Raw genomic sequence first — 27,622 nt, 5'->3', positions numbered from 1 at the left:
CTGCATTGTTGTGCACGTCCGTGGCCCGATCCACAGATCACACAAAAATCAATGTTTTAAAGCTCAGTTTCTAACAAACAGTTTCACTGGCTGTGTTAAAATGATTCCACATGCAGACCCCGAGTGCCCTTTGGCTGCCTCTGCACACACGTTTTCCCGCACACACAGTCAAACATGTGCACACAGACCAGTACTCATTTGTTGTGTTACATTTGCTTGCCGGGGGCCACTGTGCTTGGTGATGAGTGTTTTTGTCAGAATAGCTGCAGGGAGAGGCCAGGAGAGACGGCCCGCCCCTGCAGACAGAGACACCGGAGAGAACACCCGAATATGACAAGGACACACACACACACACACACACACACACAGAGTTATTATTAAGTCTACCCAAACACCAGTCTCTTCTGATGTGTTACCAGCATTACAAACTGTGAAACAAGAGGCTGACTGAATGAAAATACTGCTTTTTAAGAACACCAACAAATATTATTTTGGCCTCTCGTAGTTTTGAAGTAGATACAAAACATCCCTGTTTTACATGACATGGACAAAACTACATGGAGATTTAAACACTCCAGCCATAGAGTTCCTCCCATACACTGTATAAAAATAATGATGTCAGTCAGCCATTGGTTTGTGGACTCCCATTTTAAAGCCTTGAGTTTGGCATTTTGGCCGTCGCCATCTTGGATCTTTGAAGCCAGAAGTGACCACATCTGGACAAGAGGGTGGAGACAGCCCTAACGCTAGCTGCTAGCTAGATTAGCATGGTGCATTTACATCTATGGTTAGTTATGATAACGCTAATATTTCTTATTTTTCACGATTAAAACTAAATGTACTTACCAGAAAAAAATTTCGACTCCTTCGAGGGTCTTTTAATACAACTAAATGACTTTAGGGCAACCAAAATGTTACAATTAACTTTCATGAACTGAGAATAGACTGAGACAGTGACAGCTAGGGCTACACTCTACCTTCTTATCTAACCAAGTTTCGGCACGCAACATTCGGGACCTACTTGTCACTGAAAGCAGCCACACCCTGAGTTATGTGTAATTTTAAGCCTCAATAAAATGTCAGTTACATAAAAATTCAGCCCTGTACAGTTGTCAAGAATGTTGACATTAGCTTTAGAGACCAAAACCAATTTTGGTACCAGGGTGAAAACATGTTTCTGCTGTAAAGTTGTGTATTTGAACATGGGGGTCTGTGGGGGTTGACTGGTTTCTGAAGCCAGTCTCAAGTGGCCATTTGAGTAACTGCAGTCTTTGACAGCTTTGTGTTGGCTTAACTTTTTAGCCCTGAGGTATCCGCTGTTAGCTGGGGTTTAGGTCAGATCACCGTGCAGGCCAGTTAACCTCCTCCACAGCAAACTGGGAAAAATGTTTCTTTATGAAGGCTCACAGTTGTCGAAAACACTGGTTCCCAACTTGTGGGACGTGGTCCAAAATTGGGCCACGTGGGTGGACCAGTTGGGAACTACTGGTCTACACCTAACTGACATCAAAGAACTAGCGGCGACGAAAGCCAACTGTTGCGTCGTCTACGTCGCCTCATGTCGCCCTGTGTCAGTTGCATTTTGAACACACTACACGGACTACATCCGACGGCCAAGTAGCACGTACGTTCTGCGCCTGCGTGAGAGAGAGCGGAGTGAGAGAGTGGTACATCCTGTCAGCCGAGGGGTTTCCTATCTGTGCAGCCGAGCACCGCAGCACCTCCACGGACTATTACATCCAGACGGTCCCGGTGTTTCCTCCGCAGGCTCCACTTCACTCAGCTGCCCGATAAACCCGCTGCTTCTTCCCACTTTAACCTGAATAACAAACCAGGGCTCGGTGCTCCGGTTGGATCCAAACGGAGAGCCGGGGCTAGCTCAGAGACTAGCGGAGGCTAACTGGCTGTGCTTCCCTCCTGTCATGCTGCGGCTAACGCTCCACTAGCTGCTCCCAGCTAGCTCCGGTTTGTTATTCAGGTTAAAGTGTGAAGAAGCAGTGGGTCTGTGGGGCAGCTGAGTGAAGTGGAGCCTGAGGAGGAAGCACCGGTTAGCCCCGGTTTCACTACAGGCAGATTCACTCGCTACAGGGGCGAGGAAATAAAACCTGAACAGCCAATCAGAGTGATCTCTCTCACCGACAAGCTCCAAAAAGCCGCCGACGCTGAAGTGCTGACGGCGCGGGACACACCGCAAAAACTAGGGCGACAGACGCTCACCAACGGCCCGACTTTGGTCGACGGCCGACCATCGGCTTGGGGTGTCAGGGCCTTTAAATGTCACTGGCTGGAACACTATGTTTCCTCTCTCAGAATGACAGAGCTTAACCAAAGAAAAACAGACCAAGAAAAACAGACCTGACTTTTGCAAATTCAGTTTCACAAATTCAGCTTGTTAAGTCGGTTGTTCAAGTTCCAAGCGTTCATCTTAAATTTTGGTGTCTGTAGTCGTTTAAATCGATTAAATATTCCAGAATTTCTTTAAGCAACAATGACTAAATTCACATCTCATAATTAGTGTTTGTTTTCTTGTCCTGAACGTTTTTGGGTTTTGGACTGTTGGTCGGACAAAAGAACACATTTAAACACTTTGGGCTCTGGCAAACTGTGACACATTAACACTTCTAATTAGTGTTTTTGATAATCAGCAAACTTTTAAAGGCCTCAAACAGCTTCCACAGGAAAATCAGTGTCAGAGCTGACAACTCTTTTGAGACTCAAGTTTGAGGAGGAATAAATGCAAAGCACCACTACCCTCTGCTGGCAGAGCCCCAGCCTCCAGGACCAAAATACATCCAAGGCAAGCCGTAGCATCTTTCAGTCTTCACTGCATGCTTAGACTACAGCATGACTAACAAAACCTATAAGAGAGTAAATGATTGTTACCGTAACAGCTTCATCATCTCATCCTCCTCCTGCTGTGATGCTCTCTCCTTCCAACCACCTCTATTGTTCTTTTATAACGTCTAATTCCTCGCCGGCTCTGCTGGGCTTCCTGCTCATTCATCTGGATATGGGATTGTCTCTTCTAACGCTTTTCTGTGTTTCACTCTCCTACTCGCGTCTATCAATATCTCCATTCTCTTCTCTCGGGTTAAATCCATCCGAAAACACATGAAACCAGCTAGGTTTCTGTTCCATCATTTTGTGCTGAGTACTCACAGTGCTACATGTCAGCGTTCAGACCAAAAGACTAATAACAGAGAAATACAGTAAATTACATCCAGGCGGAGTTGAACTGCAGAGGCTTCTTTACCAGTTCAACAGCCATGCCAGTACTCTGCATTCACCTTTAGCCGGCAGCCCTTGCACACAAAAATGGGTTTAGTTAATTGAGCCATTTAACAAACAAATGACTAATTTGGTGAGTTAGTGGAAACATTTCCTTACTCGCAGCCAATGGAGCAAGTGTCTGTCCTCATATTTCTGCCAGCAGCTGAAGCACATATTCTGTCAGGAGGCCGAGGGATCTCAGTGGTCAACCAAAATGTAAAACTACTATTTCTAACTAGCCCAAACGTTCAGTGTTGTTACCACAGGATGTGCACAGAGCACTGCTGCTTTTCCTTCAGAACACACCAACATAACACACTATCAAAGCCCACAGTTGTTGTTTTTCCTTCACTGAGCACATACAGGTTAGAAAAAGTATGCGTGGTTACATATATGCTGAATAACTGAGAAAATTTTACTGAGCTTTATCACATTTTATATTTAGGGATGGGCGATGTGGCCCTAAAATGATATCACAATATTTCAGGGTATTTTTGCGCTAGCTATATTCTTGATATTATGTAATTTTACGTGCTAACCTATTTTCTGTTCTTGACAGAATTTCCCTCAACTACTGGAGGATATCTGTAGAAAAACGTTAAAAATGTGCTTTGATAGAAACATTGCACTTGAACGAAACAAATGTTATTTGGTAGCTGTGGGAGGAACACACAAATACAGACTCAGGTGGATGGTTAAACATTGAGAGAGTGCATGAAGTCAGATTTCTTTTGGTGATTATAAATGAGAAAATCAGCTGGAAATCACATCAACATGTACAAATAAACTGTTAAGATGCAATTCAGTTTTAAACAAAGCGAAGCAGGTTCTGGACCACAAATCACTACACATCCTCTACTGTTCACCAGTCTTACCATATTTAAATAACAGTGCAGAGGTTTGGGGCAACAATTACAAAAGTTCACTAAATTCACTGTCTATTCTCCAAAAAAGAGCAATAGGGATAATTCATAACGCTGGGATATCCAGATCACACCAACTCATTATTCTTACAGTCAAAGTTACTAAACATTTCTGATCTTGTGGATTTCCAACTGCACAAATAATTTTAAAGCAAGAAATAACCTACAACCTGGAAATATTAAAAAACTGTTCAGTGACCGAGACCGATAATTTAAGGAGGGGTTATTTAATTTCAAAACTCATAGTGTGACTTGATTTTTAGGTGCTAAAGAAAGGGAGTCGAGATGTACACCAACTTAAAGCCTTTATTCTTTAGCCCCAATGACAGTCATCTCAGTTTTGTCTTTGTTTAGTCGGAATATATTCTGGCACATCCACTCGTTCATTTGCTCAACGCACAGATGAAGTGAGTCAATAAGAGCACAGTCACTTGTTGACAGAGCTATGTGTAGTTGAGTATCATCTGCATAGCTGTGGTAAGCGATATTGTTCTTATGCGTAATTCGGCTGAGTAGGAGCATAAGGTTGAATAGGAGAGGGCCTTGAATTGAACCTTGAGGTACTCCACTGGTCACAATTGCATACTTAGACACAGATGAACAGTGTTTGGCTTCCCCCCATGCTGCTGCCAGCACCCGGACCTCCACCACTGGACGGGTGGAGACCTCTGAGGGAAGCCAAACAGCATTCATCTGCACACACTGTGATGACACACAGCTGGTTGAATATGAGCAAAGTTTCCCTGCTTCCCTTCACTGGTTCCTGTACAGCAGGGTCGGTCTTTGTTTCACTGTTATAATCATTAAAAAGCAAAAGCAGCATGTGTGTACATTCAGTAGGCTGTATCTTCTGTAGCTAGCTAGCTAACCCTACACTTTTCAGGGTTTTATTTTGGTTTTGGAACAGGGAAGAAACGTATATCTTTTTCCAACCACTCCAGTTAACGAGTATCATTAATACATGACGTAATTACGACATAACTCAATAAATCCATTTAACCTAATGTCACCTAAACGTACTGTCGACTGAAATTATTCAATCAGCCCTACCTGTAGCTCGCAGTCTTCTCACACTGATACTGATGTCAATCTCTGTCCTGCTACCATTCACACAAACTGTCTCCAAATGAAGTCCATCTTAATAGCTATTGTATGCTAAATCAATAGACTGCTGGCTTTATGAACCCTTGTGTACTCTCAACTATTTATTCTAAGTTTTAGAGCAGAATTTTAATGTTCTGTGGTGATTCCATCTATAAAGCATTTTCTGTGGTCTGAATCTTGAGCTCACCTTCTCGTAGTACAACATGTTCTTCTCAGCAGTGGATAGAAAGGCTGATTTGAGGTCAGTTCTCATGCTGCTCTGCCATCGGGACCAGTCTCCCTTCAAGGCGTTGTTGGCCTGCTCCACACGATCCGCCAGAGCGTCCACCTCATCCTGCAGCTGCTGGTCAAACACACAAACAAAGACTGAACACTTCCAGAGAGCAAAGATCACTGTCTGACAAATACATCATCTGTTCAGTAAAATAAATGTGGCTGTCAGTTTACCAGCATTAACAGTGATAGTGTTTTTATCAGGGATGGAAGATCGTTACTGAAAGTCAAATATAAGTCTAGTTTTGGTCAGAAAGTCATGACAGCCTACAGTGTCTCCACAGAGAGCTGTGTGAAGTCTTGAGCTGCAACTAACAATTATTTTCATCACTGATTAATCTGCTGATTATCTTCTAGATCAATCAGTTAATTGTTTGGTCTATAAAACGTCAGATAATAGTGAAAAATGTCCATCACAGTTTGTCAAAGTCTGAGAAGAAGTCTTTAAAGATCTTGTTTTGTCATTTATAAACAAAGATATTCAGTTTAAAATGACTAATAACAGAGCAAAGCAGGACATCTTTATATTTAAGAGCTAAAACAGCATTTTCTGACATTTTTGCATGAAATTTTACTTTAACAATTAATCAATTCTTAAAATAGCTGGCCATTATTTTTCCTTCAATTGATTAATTGTTGCAGCTCTAATGAAGTCTGATACATGTCCTCAGGCAATGTCACTTGAGTCAATGTCAATTGGATTTGAAGACTTTAAGTTGGAAAGAAATAAAAACCTGGAGGTGTTGAGTCAGAAAGAAGTGAGCTTTCCAGACCTCTGTGGCCTGCTGCTCATCTCTGCTGCAGACTAATAATAATAATAATAATAATAATAATGATACATTTTATTTATACAGCGCTTTTACAGCTCTCAAAGATGCTTTACATTTAAAACCAAAGAAAAGAAGTACATACATGTAAGTGCAAAGACATAAACAGAAGACAAGGACAATATAAAACAACAAGGTGCAAAAGCATAGTGGAAAACAAAGAGAAGGAGGGCACATGAGGAACCGAGAACGAAAAGCTAATGTTAAAGGTTAAAAGCGGATTTGAAAAGGTGGGTTTTGAGAAGTGATTTGAAGGTGGATGGATCTGGACAGTCACGGATGTGTATAGGGAGGGTGTTCCAGAGGGAGGGGATGGCTATGGAGAAGGTTCTGTCGCCCCAGGTTCGGTGCTTGGTCCTGTGTGGAGGTGAGAGGAGGTTTCTGTCGGATGATCAAAGGTTGCGGGAGGGAGTGTGGTGGTGGAGCATGTCCGTGAGGTAGGAGGGGGCCTGGCTGTGGAGGGCTTTGTGGGTGAGGAGGAGGATCTTGAAACTGATTCTGTACAGGACAGGGAGCCAGTGAAGGTTTTGCAGGACAGGGGTTATATGTTCACGGGAGCTGGTGTGGGTGAGGAGGCGGGCGGCAGAGTTTTGGATGTACTGAAGTTTGTTGAGGACTTTGGATGATGAGCCATAGAGGATGCTGTTGCAGTAGTCCAGTCTTGAGGTGATGAAAGCATGGATGAGAGTTTCAGCGGCAGAGAAGGAGAGCAATGGACGGAGACGGGCAATGTTTCAAAGATGAAAGAAGGCAGTTTGGGCGAGGCGGCTAATGTGATGTTCAAATGAGAGGTTATTGTCGAAGATGATACCAAGGTTGCGGCTGAATGGGGAGGGAGAGAGGGTGGTGTTGTCAATGCTGAGGGTGAAGTTTTGTGTTGCTGTAGAGAAGGATTTTGGGCCGATGAGTATTATTTCAGATTTGTCATAGTTGAGTTTGAGGAAGCTGGCTTGCAGCCATGATTGGAGTTCAGTCAGACAGTTGGTGAGGGTAGTGCGGGTGGCCGGGGTGATGGATTTTGTGGAGATGTAGATTTGGATGTCGTCAGCGTAGCAGTGGAAATGGAGACCATGACGACGGATGATGGAACCAAGGGGGAGTAGGTAGATGATGAAGAGGAGAGGCTCAAAGCTTTTTTAGCCGCTACTAGTACAACACAGCCAACTTTCAGACAGATGGTGTGTTTCATTTGCACTGGGAAGTCGGAATTACTGAGCTCCCAGTTGAAAATTTCAAATGAAACTCCCCCTAAAGGCAAATTTCCTACTCGGAAAGTCGGAGGACTCTCACACACCCCAGCCTCAAAATACAATATCACTGCTCCATGCATCAAGAATAGTGAAAGCTGTAGTAATATTCTGTTCATTCACACATAAACACAGTACTGTCTGACTTCTATCTGTGGACATGTTGCTATGATGTTTATATGTGAAAAATACAGTGTAATGTGTTGTTAGTCTACTGATACAGAGTGCTGCAAGGATGAAGTTTGTTTGTAGGCCGATTCGGAAGTTAGCCCTGCTCTGGCTCCCTCTTCAAAAACCTTGCAGGATTTGTACATTGGATTTTAGATTCTTGCAGAAAATAAGCTCAAGACAATCTTCACATGATGACAACCGACACATAAAACCTTAAATATTCAAGAATTGGGTTTTTACTGATGTATTTCATGACATAGAAAAAAACCACAGAGCATATTTCAGGCATCTAACAAAAAATCCATAACAAAAAACAACAAACAAAACACTGACTTCGAGGCGAGAGAAACCCTAAACTGCTAACTCATTTTGGGGTTTCTGGGACTAATTCCTGGGCCACTCCAGTGCTAACAATGACGACCCTGGCTAGAGCTGGGTATTCTTGTGGCTGAGTGGTTAATGTCACGTTCAGACTACACAATTTTTTTGTGTAACAACCGCCACTGTGTCGGACTAGGTGATTATAGAATCAGAAATTCTGGCCAGGACTTGGCAAGGAGCCATGACAGACTGCCCGCCGGTCCCCGACTAATCATAGCTTGCTTTAATCACGACCTTTGTTGGGAAGGAGGTGCTACCGGCTGACTTCAGGGACAAGAATGTGAACAAATAATGGCGCCTGAAGCGGAATGTGTTAAGAAACCTTTAAAGTAAAAGAAGAAACACAACGATGATCTTCCATGAGTTCCACCTAGCAGCTCCATCATCATTCCTCTTTCATTTTGCCGTGTTAATAGCGCTCTCTGTGGTCCTGTTGGCCAACATCAGCACGCACATTGTTGAATATGTCATAAAAAATTCTACTGCACTAGTCTCTTTGCTGGGACGTCATGAGGCATCCCAGATGTGGCATCAATTGTCATCTACCGTGACACACCACAGGTCCTTCTGGAATCATCACAAAGCTCAAGGATCTGGGATTAAACACCACACTGTGCATGTGGATCCTTGATTTCCTGACAGGCAGACCTCAGGTAATGAGAGTGGGTGGAAACACCTCTTCCATCTTTCATCCTTAACACTGGAGCACCCCAAGGCTGTGTTTTGAGCTACCTGCTGTACTCCCTGTACACACACAACCTTGTAGCTACTTTAAACACAACCATCAAGTTTGGCTGTGGTGGGCCTGATCTAGGGCTGCCACTAACGATTATTTTCATTGTCGACTAATCTGTCGATTATTTCTTCGATTAGTCGACTAATGATTTTATTGAAAAATGTGTTAAAATGTTGAAAAATGTCGGTCTGTCTCTCCCAAACCCCAAAATTACGTCATCTAATGTCTTGTTTCATACTCACGCCAAAGGGTTTTAGTTCACTGTCATGGGAGAGTGTGTAAAGCTGCCAATATCTGAACGTAAGAAGCTGCAGTAAGAGTATTTTGGATACTTTTATAGTACTTTTCTATGAAAAATGCCTCAAACCGATTAATCGACTACTAAAATAGTCACCGATTATTTTAATAGTCGATTAGTCATCGATTAGTCGACTAATCGTGGCAGCCCTAGCCTGATCACGGATAACAATAAACAGGTCTACCTGAAAGAAGCAGAGGACCTGACCAGCTGGTGTCAGGACAGCATCGTACTCCTGACTGTCAGCAGAACTAAGGAGATAATCTTGGACTTTGGGAAGAAGCAGCCAAGAAACTACGCTCCCCTTAACATCAACGAGTCCTCAGTGGAGAGGTTGGATGGCTAGGGCCTGACCTGGGCGCGGAATACTGAGTCAGTGGTGAGAAAAGCAAGGCAGAGAATGTTTGACCTTAGTCGCCGATAGAAATTCTAGGTATCCCCTCAGATACTGAGGAATTTCTACTCCCGCACCACTGAGAGTGTCTTGACGGGGAACATCACTGCCTGGTGCAGAAACAGCACCGAACAGGACTGCAAGGCTCTGCAAAGTGTGGTTCACTCAGCTGAACATAGGCGCTGCTCTAACCTGCATAAAGGATGTTCACACAAGGTAAAGATAAGGCAGGAGTATTACTAAGGATCCCAAATAACTGCCTTTTCTCCTGCTGAGGACACAGCCCAATATTTAATTTCAATTTTTTAATTATTTCAGCATTTATTTATTACTTATTTATTTATTTATGTTGTTAAGCTGACTTCACATTAAGCCTTTAGCAATGTTGCTGAGCCAGCCTTTTGTTCTGATAGGCGTGCTAAATTTGACAAATAAATCCAGACAAAGTGAGAGCAAATGGTAAATATTTAATGTGTTTGTGGACCAGTGCCACACACCACAGCATTTAGAGCCTGAGATCGGTTGTTATGCCTGTTCCTAAATGGGCCTCAGAACACCACAAAGCCCACACTATGATACAAATACTGTAAAACTATGAATGAAAAGTACCAGATAATTCATGACCACACAAGTTTGGATCAAACGACTGCATGGAAAGTAAAAACTGTCATTTTAGGCAATGCTGCCAAAAGAAGAGTGAATATTGGACTTACAGTCATTAAGCCGATACAAATACGAGTCAACATGAATGCTAACGTTGCTATTTGTCTGCTGGAGGTAGAAATATGCAACTGTTTGCTAACACATTCAAGTAAGGTGATATTATGTCAATAGCTCCTTTCACACTGCCTCTTCAAGGTGGGAATTTAACGCTGATATGCCACCACGCCATCCTGTCTAAAAAGTATAATTGTGGCTTGGGGGGACAGAGTTGGCACTAGAAAAAGTAACAGCTCTGTATAAGGAGATTTAAAAAGAAGGTGGTAGCAGTTGGCAGCTAACTCAAAGAAGAACAACAGCGGCTGAAAATGTCCAAAAATTAGGGAAAACAATGAGGTCCAGCAGCTCCTTACCCCCCAATTTCCACATACTCCGTCTGCGCCGTGCAGTGCAGTGTGTAGCAGATACGCTCCCAGTCTAGTGAACAGCTTCATTTCCACAGTGAGCGCTGCGCAGCGTCTCTAGAGCGTCCCAGAAGTGCCACGGTGCTCCGCTTCGTTGGAGATATGTTCCAGGTCTATTTTTCAGCGACTGCGCGTCCATTGCACATCAAGCCATGAAGCTCAGATTGCACCAAACCAGAAACAGAATGCACACAGCATCTGGTAAATTTCAAAATACAACACAATGCACAGACTACAGATTGTAAACTCTCATTTTTTTTAAAAAATCACGTCACATCCTGTCGCACAAGTTATCAGTCAGTGCGAGGGTCCGAGGAAAGGTGGACGAGGAGTAACTCATAGTTGAAGTGGAAAACCATAGTGTTTTGTATGACAGCACACATCCTTTCTACAAGGATACAAACCGAAAGGAGAAAGCCTGGTGTGAAACTGCAGGAGTTTTGGGAGTGAATGGTGCTTTTTATCGTGTAATGTCGCAGTTTCCACGTGTGAGCTTGCAGCGCTTCAGAAACGCATCCAGCAGGCGAGGGTACACGCCGTCAGTTGCTCCAGATCCACGGCACTGCGTAGCGCGGCGCGGACGGAGCATGTGGAAATTGGAGGTTACAGTTTCAATTCATGTTAGTGAAAACATGGATGCTTCACACACAGATTTATACAATCAGCAAAGTTTCAGGATTAGCTTCGCCAATTCAGTATCTGACCAAATGTCTCCCCTTCTGTTTGTGCCAAATTTCAAGAAAGTCTCTTGAGGCACTAAACAAATATCGTGTTCACAAGGATGGGACGTACATGAAATGCCTCTGGCCACAGCTATCGTCGGTGCGGAAGCATAAAAAGCGCTGCTGATGTATATGTTATATGTCCCACTACAGGCCAAAGCTGTTTCATGTCATGCTGTTATGCTTCTGCGATACTAGCATGCAAAATCTTATACCAGAGCATTTTTGCATTTTTACACAGAACCAAATGATGGCCGCCGTCATTTGGTTCTGTGTAAAAATGCAAAAGCAGCATAAGGAAGGACTTCATAGCCGTCCTGTACGGCGACCTCTGATTAAAAAGAGCCAGTGATGTGAATACAGCTTGTTCCACCATTTTATAAAGACTATTTCAGTTACTGTGTTTTATCTTCCTCTACGCATTAAGTGACAACACTGCAGCTGAATAAGAAGAGGAAGTTGGGGAGTCAGTGGACATTGTTGTAATGGCTCATAAGTTAGTGGCCTCTAAACCATTAGAGCAGCATTGGATATCCATTAGAGAATTACTGGATACACTGAACAAACAGCCACTGCATCAAACTGCCTTAACTGACTAATGAGTTAGTTTCATCATAAAAAGTGAGTTAATAATACATCAGACTCATGTAGGGGGGGTTAGCTGGGTGAAGAGGTGAGGGCCTTTCTGAATATTTGGTGTGGTTTGGTAGTGAGCTCCACAGAGAGGGGGCAGTGACTATGGGAAACGCCCAGTTATTCTTACGTATTAGGTAATACTTGCTATTAAGCTGCTTTCGCACCACCTGCTGAAACTCGCCACCTCCAGTCAGTTTAATATCAGTATGTTGAATTTCAGTTCGGGCTGGAAGATATGGCTTAAAAATAAAATGGATTTATTTAATTGAATGCATTTATTTTTAGGCTGTTTCGCATAATATATTTATGATGAAGTTGAAATTTAAAATAAAGTATTGTTTCAATGAAGTTAAAGTACTGTTATAATAAGACTGAATAAAGTACTGGAAGAAACACGGACGCAAGTGTCATGCTTAAAAAAACGACGTGCAGTTTTTACATGATGTTCACAATAGAGTGTGCCAGTAAACCCGGAACTCCGTTAGCGCTTTTAGCACTTCCGGTTCTCTCGTCTAAAGTCAGTACGTTTTTTGAATGGGATTTCGGTAAAATGCCTCAAATAAGGTCTGTGGTTAACAAAGCTTAAGCGAGTTTCAGGTTTTGTTCTACGACATAAAACACGTCAGTAAATACCCTGCTTGTGAATTTTGAAGCTTTTACGTGTCGTAAAAAAGGCGGTTGCTAACAAGTTGCTCAATACGACTACAAACCCTGTCGGGGACATTAAACGTCATAACCCCCGAACAGGTGAGAGTGCTGGCAGTCCGCCATTACAGCTTCTTATTTAGCTTAAACAGTCCGATTTCCCCATTATACAATGTTTTTAAAATAAAGCGGCCGAAATCAGTTGAAAGCTTAGTGGCGGTGACGTTTAACATAGTCATGTAGTCCGTTAAAGCCTAACGTTAGCTTTTTACTTCTGGTGATCGCATTTAAGCTTCAAATGCAGTATGAAAGGTGTTCATATGTGAAGATTATCTCGCTGAACAAAACCTGTAAGTATCATAAACTTTACTATATAACTTTACTATATAAACTTATTTTCTGACATAATCCAAAACACAATGCAAAAATCACATTCACTTTCTCTTCCGGGAACCAGCGCGATGCTAAACTTCCGGGTTTTGACGTCAACCCTGGCACAGTCATTTTACACATCACACATGAAACAAGCTGTGATACATCAAGTATGTTTGACACGTCACCCACCCATAACTTCAGCATAAATACATGAAACAGTAAAGTTAAGCTGAGACTGAATGAAGACCCTGAAGTCCACATCAGATCACCTGTCGACACAGAGCAGATAATCTGATGCTGCTGGATTCACTGAGCCTGAGCAGGATTAGCTGTCTGACATTTAGACTGACAACAGCATTTACTCAAGTTCAATCAACAATGCCTTCCTAACACGGGCTTATCCATAACACACACACACACACACACACACACACACACACACAGTGGGGATCTCAGTGGCCTGCTTGTTACTGCAGTGATATCGATCCAGCCATCTTGTTGGGGCTATGAATAGCGTATAACATCTGGGTGTGTGTGGGTGTGTGTGGGTGGGTGTACACTTTACTTTTCTCGCCTACCAAAGTGTCCAGTTGTAACTGAGGAGAGCTGTGAGCTGTGCAGCAGTGTGTGCAGTGTAGTAACTGTACTATGCCTTCAGTAAACATTAAATCACGCTGTGAACGTGAAAGTAACGCAGTGTCGCCTGTATAAAGCAAACATGGGAGAAGGACTTATCATGAATTCCAATAAAAGATACTGAGCTCAGCTGTATGGAGAGTTTATTGCTGGAGTAGTGTTTGTAGATTTGTTTTTATTATACCTGACCAGAAGTCTCAGCACTCAGGTTATTGATATCCCACAGACCTTTGGGTTATTTAACAGCATGTTCTTACAGGTAGTAACTATCAGCAACAGCCAGATCACTTGTGCACCTCACTCACATTAACGCCAGTTACAATCAACCTGGTCTCACACCAAAGTTGTCGGCAACAAAATAGCCGTCCTTCCCTGTCAGCATGATACGTAGCTCGTCACAATTATTGTTTAATGACGCCCGGTGGCATCAGGGAGAAATGTGGCAGGACAGCAATGAAAGTTAAAACAGGATTTATACTTCTGCGTCAAATCGTTGTCATACCTACAACATGCCGTTAACACGTCACGTTACACCACAACCTGACGTGCACCTCCCCAGAAATTTAACTACACGTTGTGGCGACGCAGACTTCCCGTCTACTTCTGTAAGCTGAAACCATTTCCCTCAGTGGAAACAAAGTCTTTATTTACTTTTATTTCAAGTAAGAGTTAGCTAGTTGCTAGGCTAAACTATACAACGTAAAATGCCATATGCTTGTGCTAATGACGTTAGCATGTTGGATTTGTTTGAAAAACTTGTCTAGACAGTTGTTTTTTTCAGTGAACCTTTTGAGTTGTAATGGAGCTGAAGTTTGTTACCAGGGCTGAAAATTAACACCCGCCAAGTGGCAGATGCGGGTAGATTTTCCATTTGGCGACTAAATCTCAGAAGGCTATCCGCCACATTGACGGGTAAATGTTTGTACCAAAATAGTCATGTAATAAATTATATAATAGCTATTTGACGGTGGCTAATAGCAGACCGGTGCTCTGTTTGTTGTGTGTCGCACTTAAATTGCTCCCCGCTGCATCAAGGTACCTGTAGGCCTACGTGGAGGACACACGCGCATGTAGGCATATTGCGCGCCTAGATCCATGATCTGCTGTTAGTAACAAGCTATCACTGCAGGCGTCATGTGGCGACATTTACCAGGTGTAAGTAAACCACCGACAAAATGAAAAAACACAGACGAGGACAAAGCGGAAGCTGTAACGTTACAGAAAAAAAGAAAGTTTTGTGAGAAATGGAGGTTCAGCGATAACAGCGTTTCAAGAGGCTGGCTACACTATGATGCTGAGGGTGCAGTAATGAGCTGTAATGTATGTCGGCAATATGCTAAAGAAAAAACCGTAACAACTGGTTTGTCATCGGTAACAATACGATGAAGCTGGAGAACATCCGTGACCATGAACGCAGCAAGTGTCAAAGTACAATGTTTGAAGTACAAAGTGCAAATGGAATTTTGAGCTCAAAACTTTATAATATTCAACTAATTTTTCTTCAAATTTCACTCTGGCCTCTCCCTTAAGTTTGTATTTAACATAATACTTCATTATCTCAATTAAAAAGTACTGAAACAAATGTATATGTGACAGAAAAAAGCAATTCATTATTTTGGTTGGTTAAAAATATGTTTGGCCGGTGGATTTTTTCATCTACCAGTCCCCTTGGCTGGTGAGCCAAAACATTAATTTTCAGCCCTGTTTGATACGTTACCTTTGTTAAATGTTGCTGTTGTCCCTGGTTTCATATGAGTAGAGCAAAACTCCAATAGCAGCTAGGCTAATTTATACAATGTAAAATGCCATAGGCTTGTGCTAAAAACATTAGCATGTTGTACTTGTGGGGAAAATGTGTCCAACAAGGTGTAAAAACAGTCTGTAAGATTAGGTGATAAAGCATATCATCAATCCATTTTCAGCACACACAAATTTGTTTGTCCATGAAAACCATGATGCACATCAGCACTCAGGCCGAGACCTTAAAGGGGAAGTTCCGTTTTTTACAACCTGGACCTTATTTCTGGCATTAAATACGGTTGTTTACTCACCCAGATAAGTTTGGTGTCATTTGGAGTCCTTCGGAAGATATTTAGATCCGCGAGAGCCGCGTACATCCATATAGTGGGAATGATCGGGGCACCGACAGTGAGGCTCTAAATAACACATTATCTGCCACGAAACTCGTTCATTTCACCAATATGTTTTTATGAATCGCTAGAGTTGCTTGTCATCATCATCATCATCCGGGTCATTTATACTGACCTACTAACCTCTGACCTGGATGATGTCATCCAGAGGCAATTCGTAAAGACAACCCTCTTTACCACCGAAACGTTCACCTTTCTGTTTCTCACTTTTTGTCACTGAGCACTATGTAATAATAAATTCAGGTTTTGCATAAGAAGTGCCTCTGCTTTTTGTGCAGTGTGCGGGCCGTTCTACACAAGCGATGAGAAGAAACTAAAGAAATGTGAATTCTCATAGTTATTTACTTATCAAGCAAACAAATTCAAGGAAAATAAACAATTTATGCATGTGTGTAGGCTAACGTTACTTACTCAATCGAAAGTTGCCCGTTCGGTCCTGCAGGCTTTGGCTGGGTCTTCAGTTTACTTTCAGGACACGAAAAAAAGTCTCTACAACAGCACGGTTGATGATAGAAGTGAAATCCTCTGTAGTTGTGAGACAGTCATTTCTGGAGACATCCAGACGTGTAACGTTATCTCCTGGCCTCAAATCCCACTCTGAGCAACAAAGACATTCCTCCTCTGTTGGCATAATGGAACGTTGTCCACAAGAACACCACCAGTTAGCATCTATTCTCGGACGTGCAGCGGTTTGTTGTTCTCTGGCCAGCTGTTCCTCTCTCTGCCTCCGCATCCTCCTTTCAGAGAGCTCCTCATCCGTATACTCTGGCTCAAAACGGCAAGGACGTCCATCATATTCAAAGTCGTCGTCCACAACCTCAAAATCTGACAAATATTCAGCCACGTTTCAAAAAACTAACAGTAGCAAATTCCAGCTGTAAACAAAGCCGTGGTGCAGGTGTGTGGCGGCGCGCGCACCTGGATGACATCATCCAGGTCAGAGGTTAGTAGGTCAGTATAAATGACCCGGATGATGATGATGACAAGCAACTCTAGCGATTCATAAAAACATATTGGTGAAATGAACGAGTTTCGTGGCAGATAATGTGTTATTTAGAGCCTCACTGTCGGTGCCCCGATCATTCCCACTATATGGATGTATGCGGCTCTCGCGGATCTAAATATCTTCCGAAGGACTCCAAATGACACCAAACTTATCTGGGTGAGTAAACAACCGTATTTAATGCCAGAAATAAGGTCCAGGTTGTAAAAAACGGAACTTTCCCTTGAAATGAAACATGCCTCGACTTTTTCATTCTTTGGTTTCACTGTTGCTGCCACTGAAGGTTCTGTGACTAAGCTGCCACTTGGGAAGGGAAGTAAGTGGATAATTTGTTGGGTAGAAGTACCCAAAATATAGATAAAATACATCAGAATATCCTCTTAAAATGTGTTTTACTGAAAAGACTGACCCCAAAAGACACCAAATAATTTGGAAAGGTGGGCATAGACCCTCCAATATCAACATCATTTCACCCTGACCATGCAACTGTAAAAAGTTGATTTGCTTTTGAGCTTGAAAAAAAGAATGTTCCACTACATCCATGAAGATAAACTTATAATATATGATACGGGAGGGTATTCGAACCCTTAAAAAAACTATGAGACACTACTATGAGTTGGACTGATTAACACCACTACAAAAGTGCACACACAGAAGTATTCTAACTCTTTAAACATACTCAACCTCATGCTGAGAGACGTTAACTAAACGAGCTCACTCCATAATAGTGCAACATGCTTTGGTGAAACCCTCCTGGTTCCTCACTGTGTGCTGCTACATTAGAGCGACACCGCCCCCTCCTGGCTGTGTCATAGAAACACATTCAGTCTGTCTGGAAATGTTGACTCACCCAAAAAGCTCAGTATTCTACTTCCAATAAAGGTCAGGTAAATGTTAACAGAAGGGAGAGTTTGATTCTGTGTTGTTTGTAGTTCAGAGAGATTCTCATCTCAAATTGGTCAGTACAGTTTGGACTTACAGCTCATACCTGACATTTCTGGACGACTCTTTCTGTCTCTTCCAGCCTGTACTCCAGATCTGATAGCATAAAGCACAGACAGCAGCGTTCTAAAGACACATAGCTGCACAGTGATGATGACAAAAGACGTCACGTGTTTAGTTTCAGGCAGCTCGGTCATGGAATGTGCCTTCCAGTTATCACTGAATAGACAGACCAGCTCTGCACCGCTGCAGCCCTTCAGCCGAGCAGGCCTTTCAGACCACATCTAAAAATACAAGTCCATTCAGCTATTTGTTGGTCGCGTCAGAAAACATATGATGCGGATCACATGAGAGGGAAAGAATTCAGATCTAAAGGCCTGCTAGCAGCCTCTGTGATGTTACCTACCCAACCCACCAAACCCAATGTACAGAAGCACAGTTTCAAAATAAAGAGAGCGTTTCCCCCCCCCCCACTGCTAAAAGGGAAAAATGAGTCAGTCTTATGTTCACATATGAACACTGAAACAGTTTTTCTTGCTGTGATCATTCCTCCTGTTTATACTGGCTGTGAAGGGATCCCTTCCTAAAGTGCTTCTCATGGAGGTGATGGGGAACAAAATCCACAGTACATCTACAAATGTGTTCAAAAGTTTACAACCTGCGCTTAACCCTGACTTCAATACGTGGTCTGAGCGACCGAGATATTTATCTTCACACTCAGTACATTTACATGCAGCTTGAGAAAACTGAATTATTGGCTTAGTCCTGCTGAAACCGGACTTTTAAATGCATGTAAACAGCTTAATCTGACTGGAGTCGGACTCGGCGTTCTGCGCATGTACCACTTTTTCTTTCGCGGGCTTGATGATGTCTCAGCAGTGCAGTAACTCCCGGAAAAACAAACAAACACCGCGGCAACCGAGAAGACGACGCACTTCTGGACGGACGAGGAAACTACATTCAAGCTCCAACAGCTAAAGGAGCTAAACATTTTGAAGCTTATGGACGGTTGGAAAACACGAAACACTGATTTATTTTAAAAAGTTTCTGAAACTTCTGAAAGAACCTGAACTAGTTTAATATGCACTATATTAAAAAGGACACTGCGTTGCATATCAAGGCGGAGTCAGATGTACTTGGTCAGAAATTCGATCTTCTCTTCTGCATGTAAATTCAGACAACACGAGAGGTCCGACTTGACTGATTAGCCAAGCTATGAGCTTAGCTCGACTACTGCGTGCATGTAAACGTCCTAACTGATAAACTGTATGTTTTTTTGTAAATATACACTCATTCTGACTTCAGAAAGTTTGGGACAGGGGAAACAAGAGGCTGGGAAAGTTGTGAAATTCTCAATAATCACCTGGAACATTCCACAGGTAATCAGATTTAATGTATCATGAGTGGGTCTGAAAGGGGCATCCTCAAAAGGCTCTGCCCCTCACCAGCACGGACGGCGTGAAGCTCACCACTTTGTGAAAAACTGCGTGGGCGAACAGTCTAACAGTTTAATAACCAAGTTTCCCAATGCACAGCTGCAAGGAATTTGGGGATTCCACCATCTACAATCGATAATATCATCAATAGATTCAGAGAATCTGGAGAAATATCTGCACGTAAGGAGTGAGACTGAAATCCATCACTGAATGACCTTTGACCTCTCAGACTCTCAGGTCTGACCAGTCCATCATGGATGTCCTGTCCTCCAGGACCATCCAGACTGTTACCAGCTCAAAGCATCTGTGATGTGATGGAGGTGCATCATGGGTAACTTCACACCTGTGAAGGCTCCATGAATGCTGAAAGGTACACACAAGTTTTGGAGCAACATATACTGCCATCCAGACGACGTCTTTTTCAGGGACGTCCCGTCTTATTCCAGCGAGACAATGAGACACATTGTGATGTGTCCCAACAGCGTGTCTCCGTAGTGACAGAGTGCTCCAAAATCCAATCAGTTGTTGAGTCCAGAGGATGTTTGAGCCAAATTTAGGCGTTCTTGAGATCTCACCTTCACAAGAACGGGATGAACGGACAGACAACCCGCAGTTGTAAATGTATTCACTGCCTTTTAATTGTATTTGTGCTTTGGCAACACATGTTAAATGTCCTGCAAATAGATCCTGTTCAATTGAATAGATATGACATTTTCTTATCTTACTATGTAATGATGAAAACTCTCTCTGTGTGTCTGTTCCACGTTTTTCTCCTCACTGACTTGGTCAATCCATGTGAAATTTGGCACAGTGGTAGAGGGTCATGGGAGGATGCCAGTGAAGCAATATTACATCAATTGGCCAAAGGGGGGCGCTATAGCAACCCATTGAAATGTCAAACTTTGAATGGGCATATCTCATGCCCCGTATGTGGTAGAGACATGAAACTTTGCACAGAGATGCCTCTCCTCATGAGGAACACATTTGCCTCAAGAACCCATAACTTCCGCTTATATAGATTTTCCACCATTTTGAATTTTTTGAAAAACACTTCAAATGGATCTCTTCCTAGGAAGTTTGAGCGATCTGCATGAAACTGGGTGAACATAATCTAGGGACCAATATCTAAAGTTCCCTCTTGGCAAAAGTTGGAAAACTTGCTAAAACTGAGCTTCTATAAGGCAATGAATATTGCGGAGGGCGTGGCTCATCACATAAAGGTGTATAACATCTCAAGGGTTTCACCCATCACCACGCAACTTTGTAGGCATATGACCACACATAATCTGAGGGGACCCCTCCATTATTGACCCCATCAAACAAAATGGGGGCGCTAGAGAGCTCATTTCTTATCTAGGCCTAACCGCCATATGGATTTTTACTAAACTTGGTAGATATGTAGAACAGGACGCCTCAAGGTGACTGGAGAAATTTAACTCTAATTGGCAACTGGGTGGCGCTATAACAACAGAAAAATGCTTCAAAATGGCTAAAATGCGACCGATCGCTGTGGCTCCCCCTGTGGACCAGTGTTGGTGTTGTTTTCTAATGTTTGGTATGACTAAGTCATGGTATGGTATGCTGTACATAATCACGGAAACTGTCAGTGTGTCATTCTGTCAGTCAGTCATTCTGTCTGTCCCACGTTTTTCTACTCACTGACGTGGTCAATCTATGTGAAACTGCACATAGGCATTGAGGACTGGCATAGGTAGAAGGTGACAAAGCTACCAATGGCTATGGACTAGTTGTGTAAACTTTTCCTTTTTTACACATCAATGTACTCAGAAACCTTCAGGTTTACTGGCTGATCTTTCCTGTCAATACAGTAACAGTAGTACGTCCTGCTGAGCTGGGACACGGATCAACTACAAAGGAGTCTATGGGTCAAAAGATTCATGAAGACGACCTCAGAAATACAGTTTTTTTTATCTGCTAACACAGGTGGCCTTCCTGATTCCTCAAATGACAACGTCTTGCAAATCAACATTTTTTACCACATAACTGATAAATGAATGAAGTCATATAAAAGCTGAATGGAAGCCGGTGTGTTTCTTGAGCTCTCATTCAGCCCAGCGTGTGGCCGCGGCGTTTCTTTGACAGAAAGCTCAGTTGGAAACCGTAACAAAGGAACTATTTGACATTTCCCTTCTCATTAGTGCAGATCTGTTAAAGGCAGAAGCAGACTGATATGCATTAGAGGCTGGATGACTGAATTAAAGCCGCCCCATTCTCACACACTCTCACACACACACACACACACACACACACACACACACACAGCTAATTAAAGCGTGAATACAATACACATCTGTGGGGAAAAATCTCTGTCCTGCTTCTTAATTAAAATCTCACAGATGGATTCTGATACGGGTGAGGGGGATACACACCTGCAAATCTACACACACACACACACAACATGCTCAGAGACACAAACACCTCCAGTAAAGTGACCAAAAATAGCTGTGTCCTTTGCTTGCCTAACTTTCCGTCTTGGTTCTTTGTCTCCTGACATTTTGAAGCGAGTCTCCATCTATAGAGGATATGGGAATTTTCATTACGCCGCGATTAGCTGCTGGGCTTACAGTGTGAAATAATATTGACAGCTCTTATTTCCACTGAGCTGAGGACTGACTTGCAGGCGACCAGCCAGGATATTTAGATAATCCTCCCAGGAAGCCCTGTTTCCTCCCCAATATGAGCCGAGGCTGGCCCTGTGGGAGAGGCCCCACTCCATGCTTCACTTTATTGCACCTAATCTCTGGGAAGATGACTGCAGGACACACAAACACATCGACTGGCTCAGAGGGATGCACTGAGGGATGAGGGGGAGTGTGAGTGTCTTATTTTCTGTCAGTGTGTGTGTGTGTGGATGTAAAATTGCACTCACTGCTTCTTGGTCGACTTTCCTGGATGCCAGGGCTTCGCTCTTGGCTTCGAACTCGGCCTGGATGTTGTCTCTCCGTCTCATCACGGCCTAAGACAGGTTTCCCACAACAAGGCACCTTGGTGAGTGTTTTTAAGTGTAATGTGCTCAACAGAAGATAACGTAAAAAAAAGAGACAACAGAACCTGCAGCTAACATCTCTGTCCACCAAACAGTCTCAGGAAATAAACTCAGGCGCAAATAATCTGGAACAAACTTCTTGTTATGCATTTCTGTTTGTGTTCCCAGTGCATCTAAAGGGTCAGGCAAATTACCAGGGATAGGAATCAGCAGAGGGCCCATGATTTGATATTATCACAACTTCAGTCACAATACAATATTAATGCGACATCACGATAAGCTGAGTATTGAAAATTATTTCCACAAAGGAAAACTTCAACATCAGTTTGACCTCCTGAGATAAAGTTTCAGTCTGTTCATCGACTTTAATCATTTTTATTGCAGCAAAATGTGACACAGAGCAGACACACTGACCAACACCGTCATAACACCTGTCAGAACTGCTGCACACACCTGACAGACTGAACTGTGGGCACATTTAACGCCCTCTGAGAGGTCAGATGAGCCAAACACTTTAGATGCAGGTATGCTGCTATAATTACACCACCCATTTAATAGTGTTGTCTGTTACAACCACAATCCCAATTCTTGTGCTGCATTTTGCAGGACCTCTGCAGTGTTTTTTGTTTGGAGTCGGACACGCTTCGGTTAATAAATCAATTATTATCAATTATCTTTCATAAAACAGGCCCCAGCTCAACATATGAACCAGCAGAGAAGTCTCCTCCAGGTCTCCTACAGCAGTGGCTCCCAACTGGTTCAGCCTTTGGGTCACAGTCTAATGTATTCTGCGTCATGCTCCATTCTTTTACAAACCTGACACATTTGCGAGTCACTTGCGGTCCATTCAGAGTGGACCCTGACCCACCAGTTGGGAGCCACTGTCCAACAGTGTCTTGTGTTGTGAGGTGTGGTCTGGGCTCACCTTTAGGGTCTCAGCACAGAGGACGTACTCGTGCAGAGCGGGCACAAGCACCTCAGACAGATGGTGGATCTGCTCCTCTGTTTCTTTACTACACTGCTCCACACAGCCGGCCACACCCTTCAGAGACTCCGCCAGCTCCTCCTCTGACCCAGACCACTGGGTGTAGGTGGGGCTGCACTGCTTCAGCTCATCCACATACTCTGGAAGCACAGAGGACACATTTAGGCCCTGTCTACACACAGACAGACATTTTGGTGAGCGCATATTTTCTCTTTGTTTTGGCCTCTCGTCCACACAAACAGAGGTTTAGGTCACCAAAATTAGATTTTCTAGAACCCCTTCTGAGGTGCAGATCTGTCAAAACTCCAGTTATTCCAGTCGATGTCCTGATTTAATCCTGGACGAGGACGGGGATTCAGTAAGGCAACCTTTGCAGCGTTATTCCTCTTGGCCTTCATGTGTTCATCTTACTACAGTCTGTTGTGCTGTTTCATGTGGTTGAACAAGTTAGTCGTGTTGCTTTGCAACACAGACACAAGTCTGTTGTACACTAAGTGCTAAATACTTCCAGATAACTGATGATGATCTGTATAGAGGGACCAGCTCTTCGCCTTCTGCTTCAGACATTTGATTTTGGTTTTGCCCGCTTTTATACAGTCTATGGTTCTATATTTCTCTTTTGCTCTGGACTGCAGCTGCAACATTCAGGACAGTTTTTCATAGGCTGCTGGTGCAGTGCGCATCCACAGGAGTGTGACTGCTGCCACGGACGTTAGTTTAGGAAGCGCCTGATTTGATATACAGCAGAAGTTTCTACGAGCAGAGCGAGAGAGAATTGTGGAGAGCCTAAATTGTGATCATGATTAATATTCAATGAACTGTGGAGCCCTACTTCACATAGAGCTCAAAAGCCTGTTCAACAGTTTTAATTATTTATTTATTTTTTATTTCATTTGAGTGATTGTGCATAGCAGTGTCGGGACCAAAAAAATAATCTGTGTGGCCAATGGGCAGCATGGACACAGGGAACAGGGGTGGACCAAGGATGGACCCTTGTGGCACACCACAATTAAACTGAATTAAAGGGGCTGGTGAAAAACATCATTAATGTATCAAGACACCCAAATATTGAATGGTTTACATTGGACAGACAGATAAAATGGTAAAAGCTGAATTTAAAATCATTTAACCTGAGACAGCTACAACAGAGACACAAATGGAGTGTGTTCTTCAACCGGCTTATTATTGATAACAGAGTCCTGAATTGATCAAACAGCCCCACTTAATGTTAGTTTAGAAAATCAGGGACATTTTGTACATGAAATGAGAACAACCAGAAAGTAAAAAACATACTTATGGATATGTCATTTTTAGATTTGATTTGATTTGTTTTCCATCTTTTTTATGGGTCAACAAAGTTCAACTTCATCTTCCATTATTTTTATTTTTTGACTTGACTCAATTTTGGCCTTGCTTCGTTTCAACACAGTATCTAGAAGTCTTACATTCTGTAAATGAACCCCTCAGTGTGCCTGCTGCAGTACCTCTCTGTTCCTTGATGATCCTCTGGGTGACTTTATCCACAGAGCAGATCTTGTTACTGAAGTCCTCCACATACTCCTGCATCTGAGTGAACTCCTCCGGCCGGCTCCTCAGGCCTCGTACCGAGTTGGCCACCGCCCTCACCGTGTCCCCCATCCTGCTCAGGAAGCCTGGACCCTGTTTCTTATGAGACTGCAACTCCTGTCGGGGTCACACACCGCAACTTTGATTAAGAGGTGCATCAATGTTGATCAAGCTCCTAAAAATGTTCATACTGGTCTGAATGCAGTATGACTTGATTTTAAGAGACCATAAATATGATGCCCGACTGGAGGAACAATGCAGAATAAAGAGAGGATTTGAGATGAGCTGCAACTATTTGGCTCCATGACACCAAACAGTAAACATGTCTGCAGCTTAGCGGGGAAATATTACATTCTGCTTTAAAGTCTTACTGTGCGTTCACACCGAGCGCGAATTCGCGTGTTGAGATTACATACAAAGTCAATGCAAAGACGCAATTAGACACGAATTCATGCTGGACGGCGCGATGGACGCGTCTAGCGCGACGCGATAGACGCGATAAATGCGTAGGCGCGATAGCTGCGAAATTCGCGTCCATCACCTCATCACTCGAGTTGAAAATATTGAACTTTTGAGGCGAATTCGCGTGACGCTGTGCCGCGAAAGCCAGTCAGCGTTGAGATTCTCCCGACGTCTTGACACCACTGACGTCCAGTTGTTGACACAACAATAAACTGCTACTCACCAGGGAGACAGATGGACAGGCGCTCCGCAGCTGAAATGGAGCGCCTGTAGTTGGTGTCCTGCCGGGAGATCCTGGCGCCAACCCTCGCCAACAGGTCCTCAAACTGGGCCCCAGTCAGCCTGAAGTACCGCTGAAAGCGGCTATCATCCAGACGGAGTTCCTGGAGGAGGTGGTGAAACTTGCCGAGCTGGATGCGCTTTTGCAGGATAGGGTGAACCCAAAAACGACGGCGTTTGGCCCTCCGACGCATCTGGGACTTCCAGAGCAGGTACAAAGCAGTGATGGTGGTCAGCCATGGTTGAGGAGAGAATGGCGGGCCAGATGTTGTTATGTAGTGAAAATGGGCGGACTCGCTACTCGTGTAACTGACGCAATAATGCGAATTAACAAAATGGTCCGGCGTCCAAACTCATGCGTTACGCATGGCGCGTTACTCGCGTTATGCGCAAGTAATTCGCTTCACTCGCGCCCGGTGTGAACGCACAGTTACAAGCTCAATTTAACATGATAGGCATTAAGCAAACAGCGCAACATTATGGAAAATATTTTCTTTCTGAGAGTGAGATACGACGATGGATATCACAGTACAGTTCAGGGGGCTGACTAAAGCTGGAGCCAGGATGTGGTTAGCCTAGCCTAGCATAACCTTCCTACTAACAGCTCTACAGCTCACTGATTTACATGCTGAATCTCATTTGTTTAAACTGTACACAAACAGAAATGCAGTAAGCACAGTTTGTAGTCTCAGGGCAGAGTTCTTTCTTTTTTTTGTAGTGTATATTATGCTTAATTATGTAACACTGGGTAGTGGAATAACTGATTATTACAGTCTGAGTAAGAAGCTTTCTCTGTAAAACCGATTTCTTGAACCAACATATCCTTGTTTATGTGTGTGTATACTTGTACATGATACATAGTGAGGACCAAAACATGTATTTTAAGAGCAGAGTGAGGATATTTTTGACAAGTGAGGACATTCTGGCCAGTCTTCACTTGTTCATTGGCCTGTTTGAGGGTTAAGACTTGGTTTTGGGGTTCAGGTTACAGTTCGGTTTAGGTCCCTGAGTTGCTGAGGGAAAATGCAGGACCCTCCATTCACCTTAAATCAGTTATTAGTGTTTTAAAACTTACCCTTTGATGTTTGAATGTTAAAAATTGAAGAAGAATTCATGGAGTTGACAAAAGCCTCAGTTTTCACTCTTGTTGGAGACTAAAGGTTTGTCACAGACAGGCTGGAAAGGAGACTAAAGAAGTTTATTATAGAATAAAGTAATCTTGATAAAATACCATTAATTTAAGATGAGATTTAATTATGTTTTATAAGTTATTTTATTTAAGTTAAGTTACAATTTTATAGTAAAAATGTGCAGGTTTGGAAGGAATATTTTCTTTAAAGGAGCAATAAGCGAAATTCATAATTTCTAGATTGAAGGAATTAAAAAATTGCTATGTGAAAAACTAGAGGTATAATTTCATCTGGAGTATAGCATGACCTCACACACCCTCTCTCTGTGTTGATCTCCAGCCCATTGTTTACAAGCCGGTCCGGCTGCGTATTCATGTACGTTCATGTGAATCCACACCTCCCCCCAAAATCTGAAGAGCATGTTTTCTTTAAAAACCGATGGTAACATAATAACACAGCCATTTAAATTTGTATGCCACTCCCCTGAGTGAAAATAAAAAACATAAGTCCCGCCCTCTGCCTCCCCTTTTTTTGCACCACCCCTCCTTCCTCAATAATAATAAACATTTACGGTAAAGGGGCTAGGGAATGTGTCAATCAGGGTCCACAAAAGGACAGAAGCACAAGAATGTGTGTCTGTGTGTGTGAGAAAGAGACCTGTGCAGTGAGGAAGACTTTGAAGTGTTGGCTGAAGGACAGTATGGGATGCTCAGAGATCTTGTTGAGGAAGCGGTGCAGGGCTCTCCTCCTGGTCTCGATGAAGTCGTCGTTGAAGCGCTCCACCATACCTTTCATCACAAACTTCTCAGGCAGCGGCTGGAACAGCGAGACACAAATTCAGTCCTATCATGTGTGCAAGGTAGGAGATTTTAAGATGCTTCATGATGCAGATGGGAACGA

At 43.1% G+C, this 27,622-nt stretch overlaps 1 protein-coding gene across 2 annotated transcripts in view; it reads right to left on the bottom strand.

The window, feature by feature from the left end:
- Positions 1–27,622, bottom strand: part of snx7 (sorting nexin 7) — a 69,332-nt gene that overhangs the window by 26,936 nt on the left and 14,774 nt on the right. The window contains exons 4-8 of one of the 2 annotated variants that reach the window (XM_033638124.2): positions 27,380–27,538; positions 24,770–24,968; positions 23,226–23,425; positions 22,184–22,270; positions 5,485–5,640 (exon numbers count right to left, since the gene is read on the bottom strand). In XM_033638124.2, the coding sequence (XP_033494015.1) occupies positions 5,485–5,640; positions 22,184–22,270; positions 23,226–23,425; positions 24,770–24,968; positions 27,380–27,538 (801 nt within the window). The remainder of the gene's footprint in view (positions 1–5,484; positions 5,641–22,183; positions 22,271–23,225; positions 23,426–24,769; positions 24,969–27,379; positions 27,539–27,622) is intronic. The other variant, XM_033638125.2, reaches the window with a different exon arrangement.

Source organism: Epinephelus lanceolatus, chromosome 20, assembly GCF_041903045.1.
Source record: "Epinephelus lanceolatus isolate andai-2023 chromosome 20, ASM4190304v1, whole genome shotgun sequence".
In the NCBI taxonomy this organism is placed as follows: domain Eukaryota; kingdom Metazoa; phylum Chordata; class Actinopteri; order Perciformes; family Serranidae; genus Epinephelus; species Epinephelus lanceolatus.
Note: the sequence above shows the minus strand (reverse complement) of the source record. Positions and strands in the feature narration are given on the sequence as shown.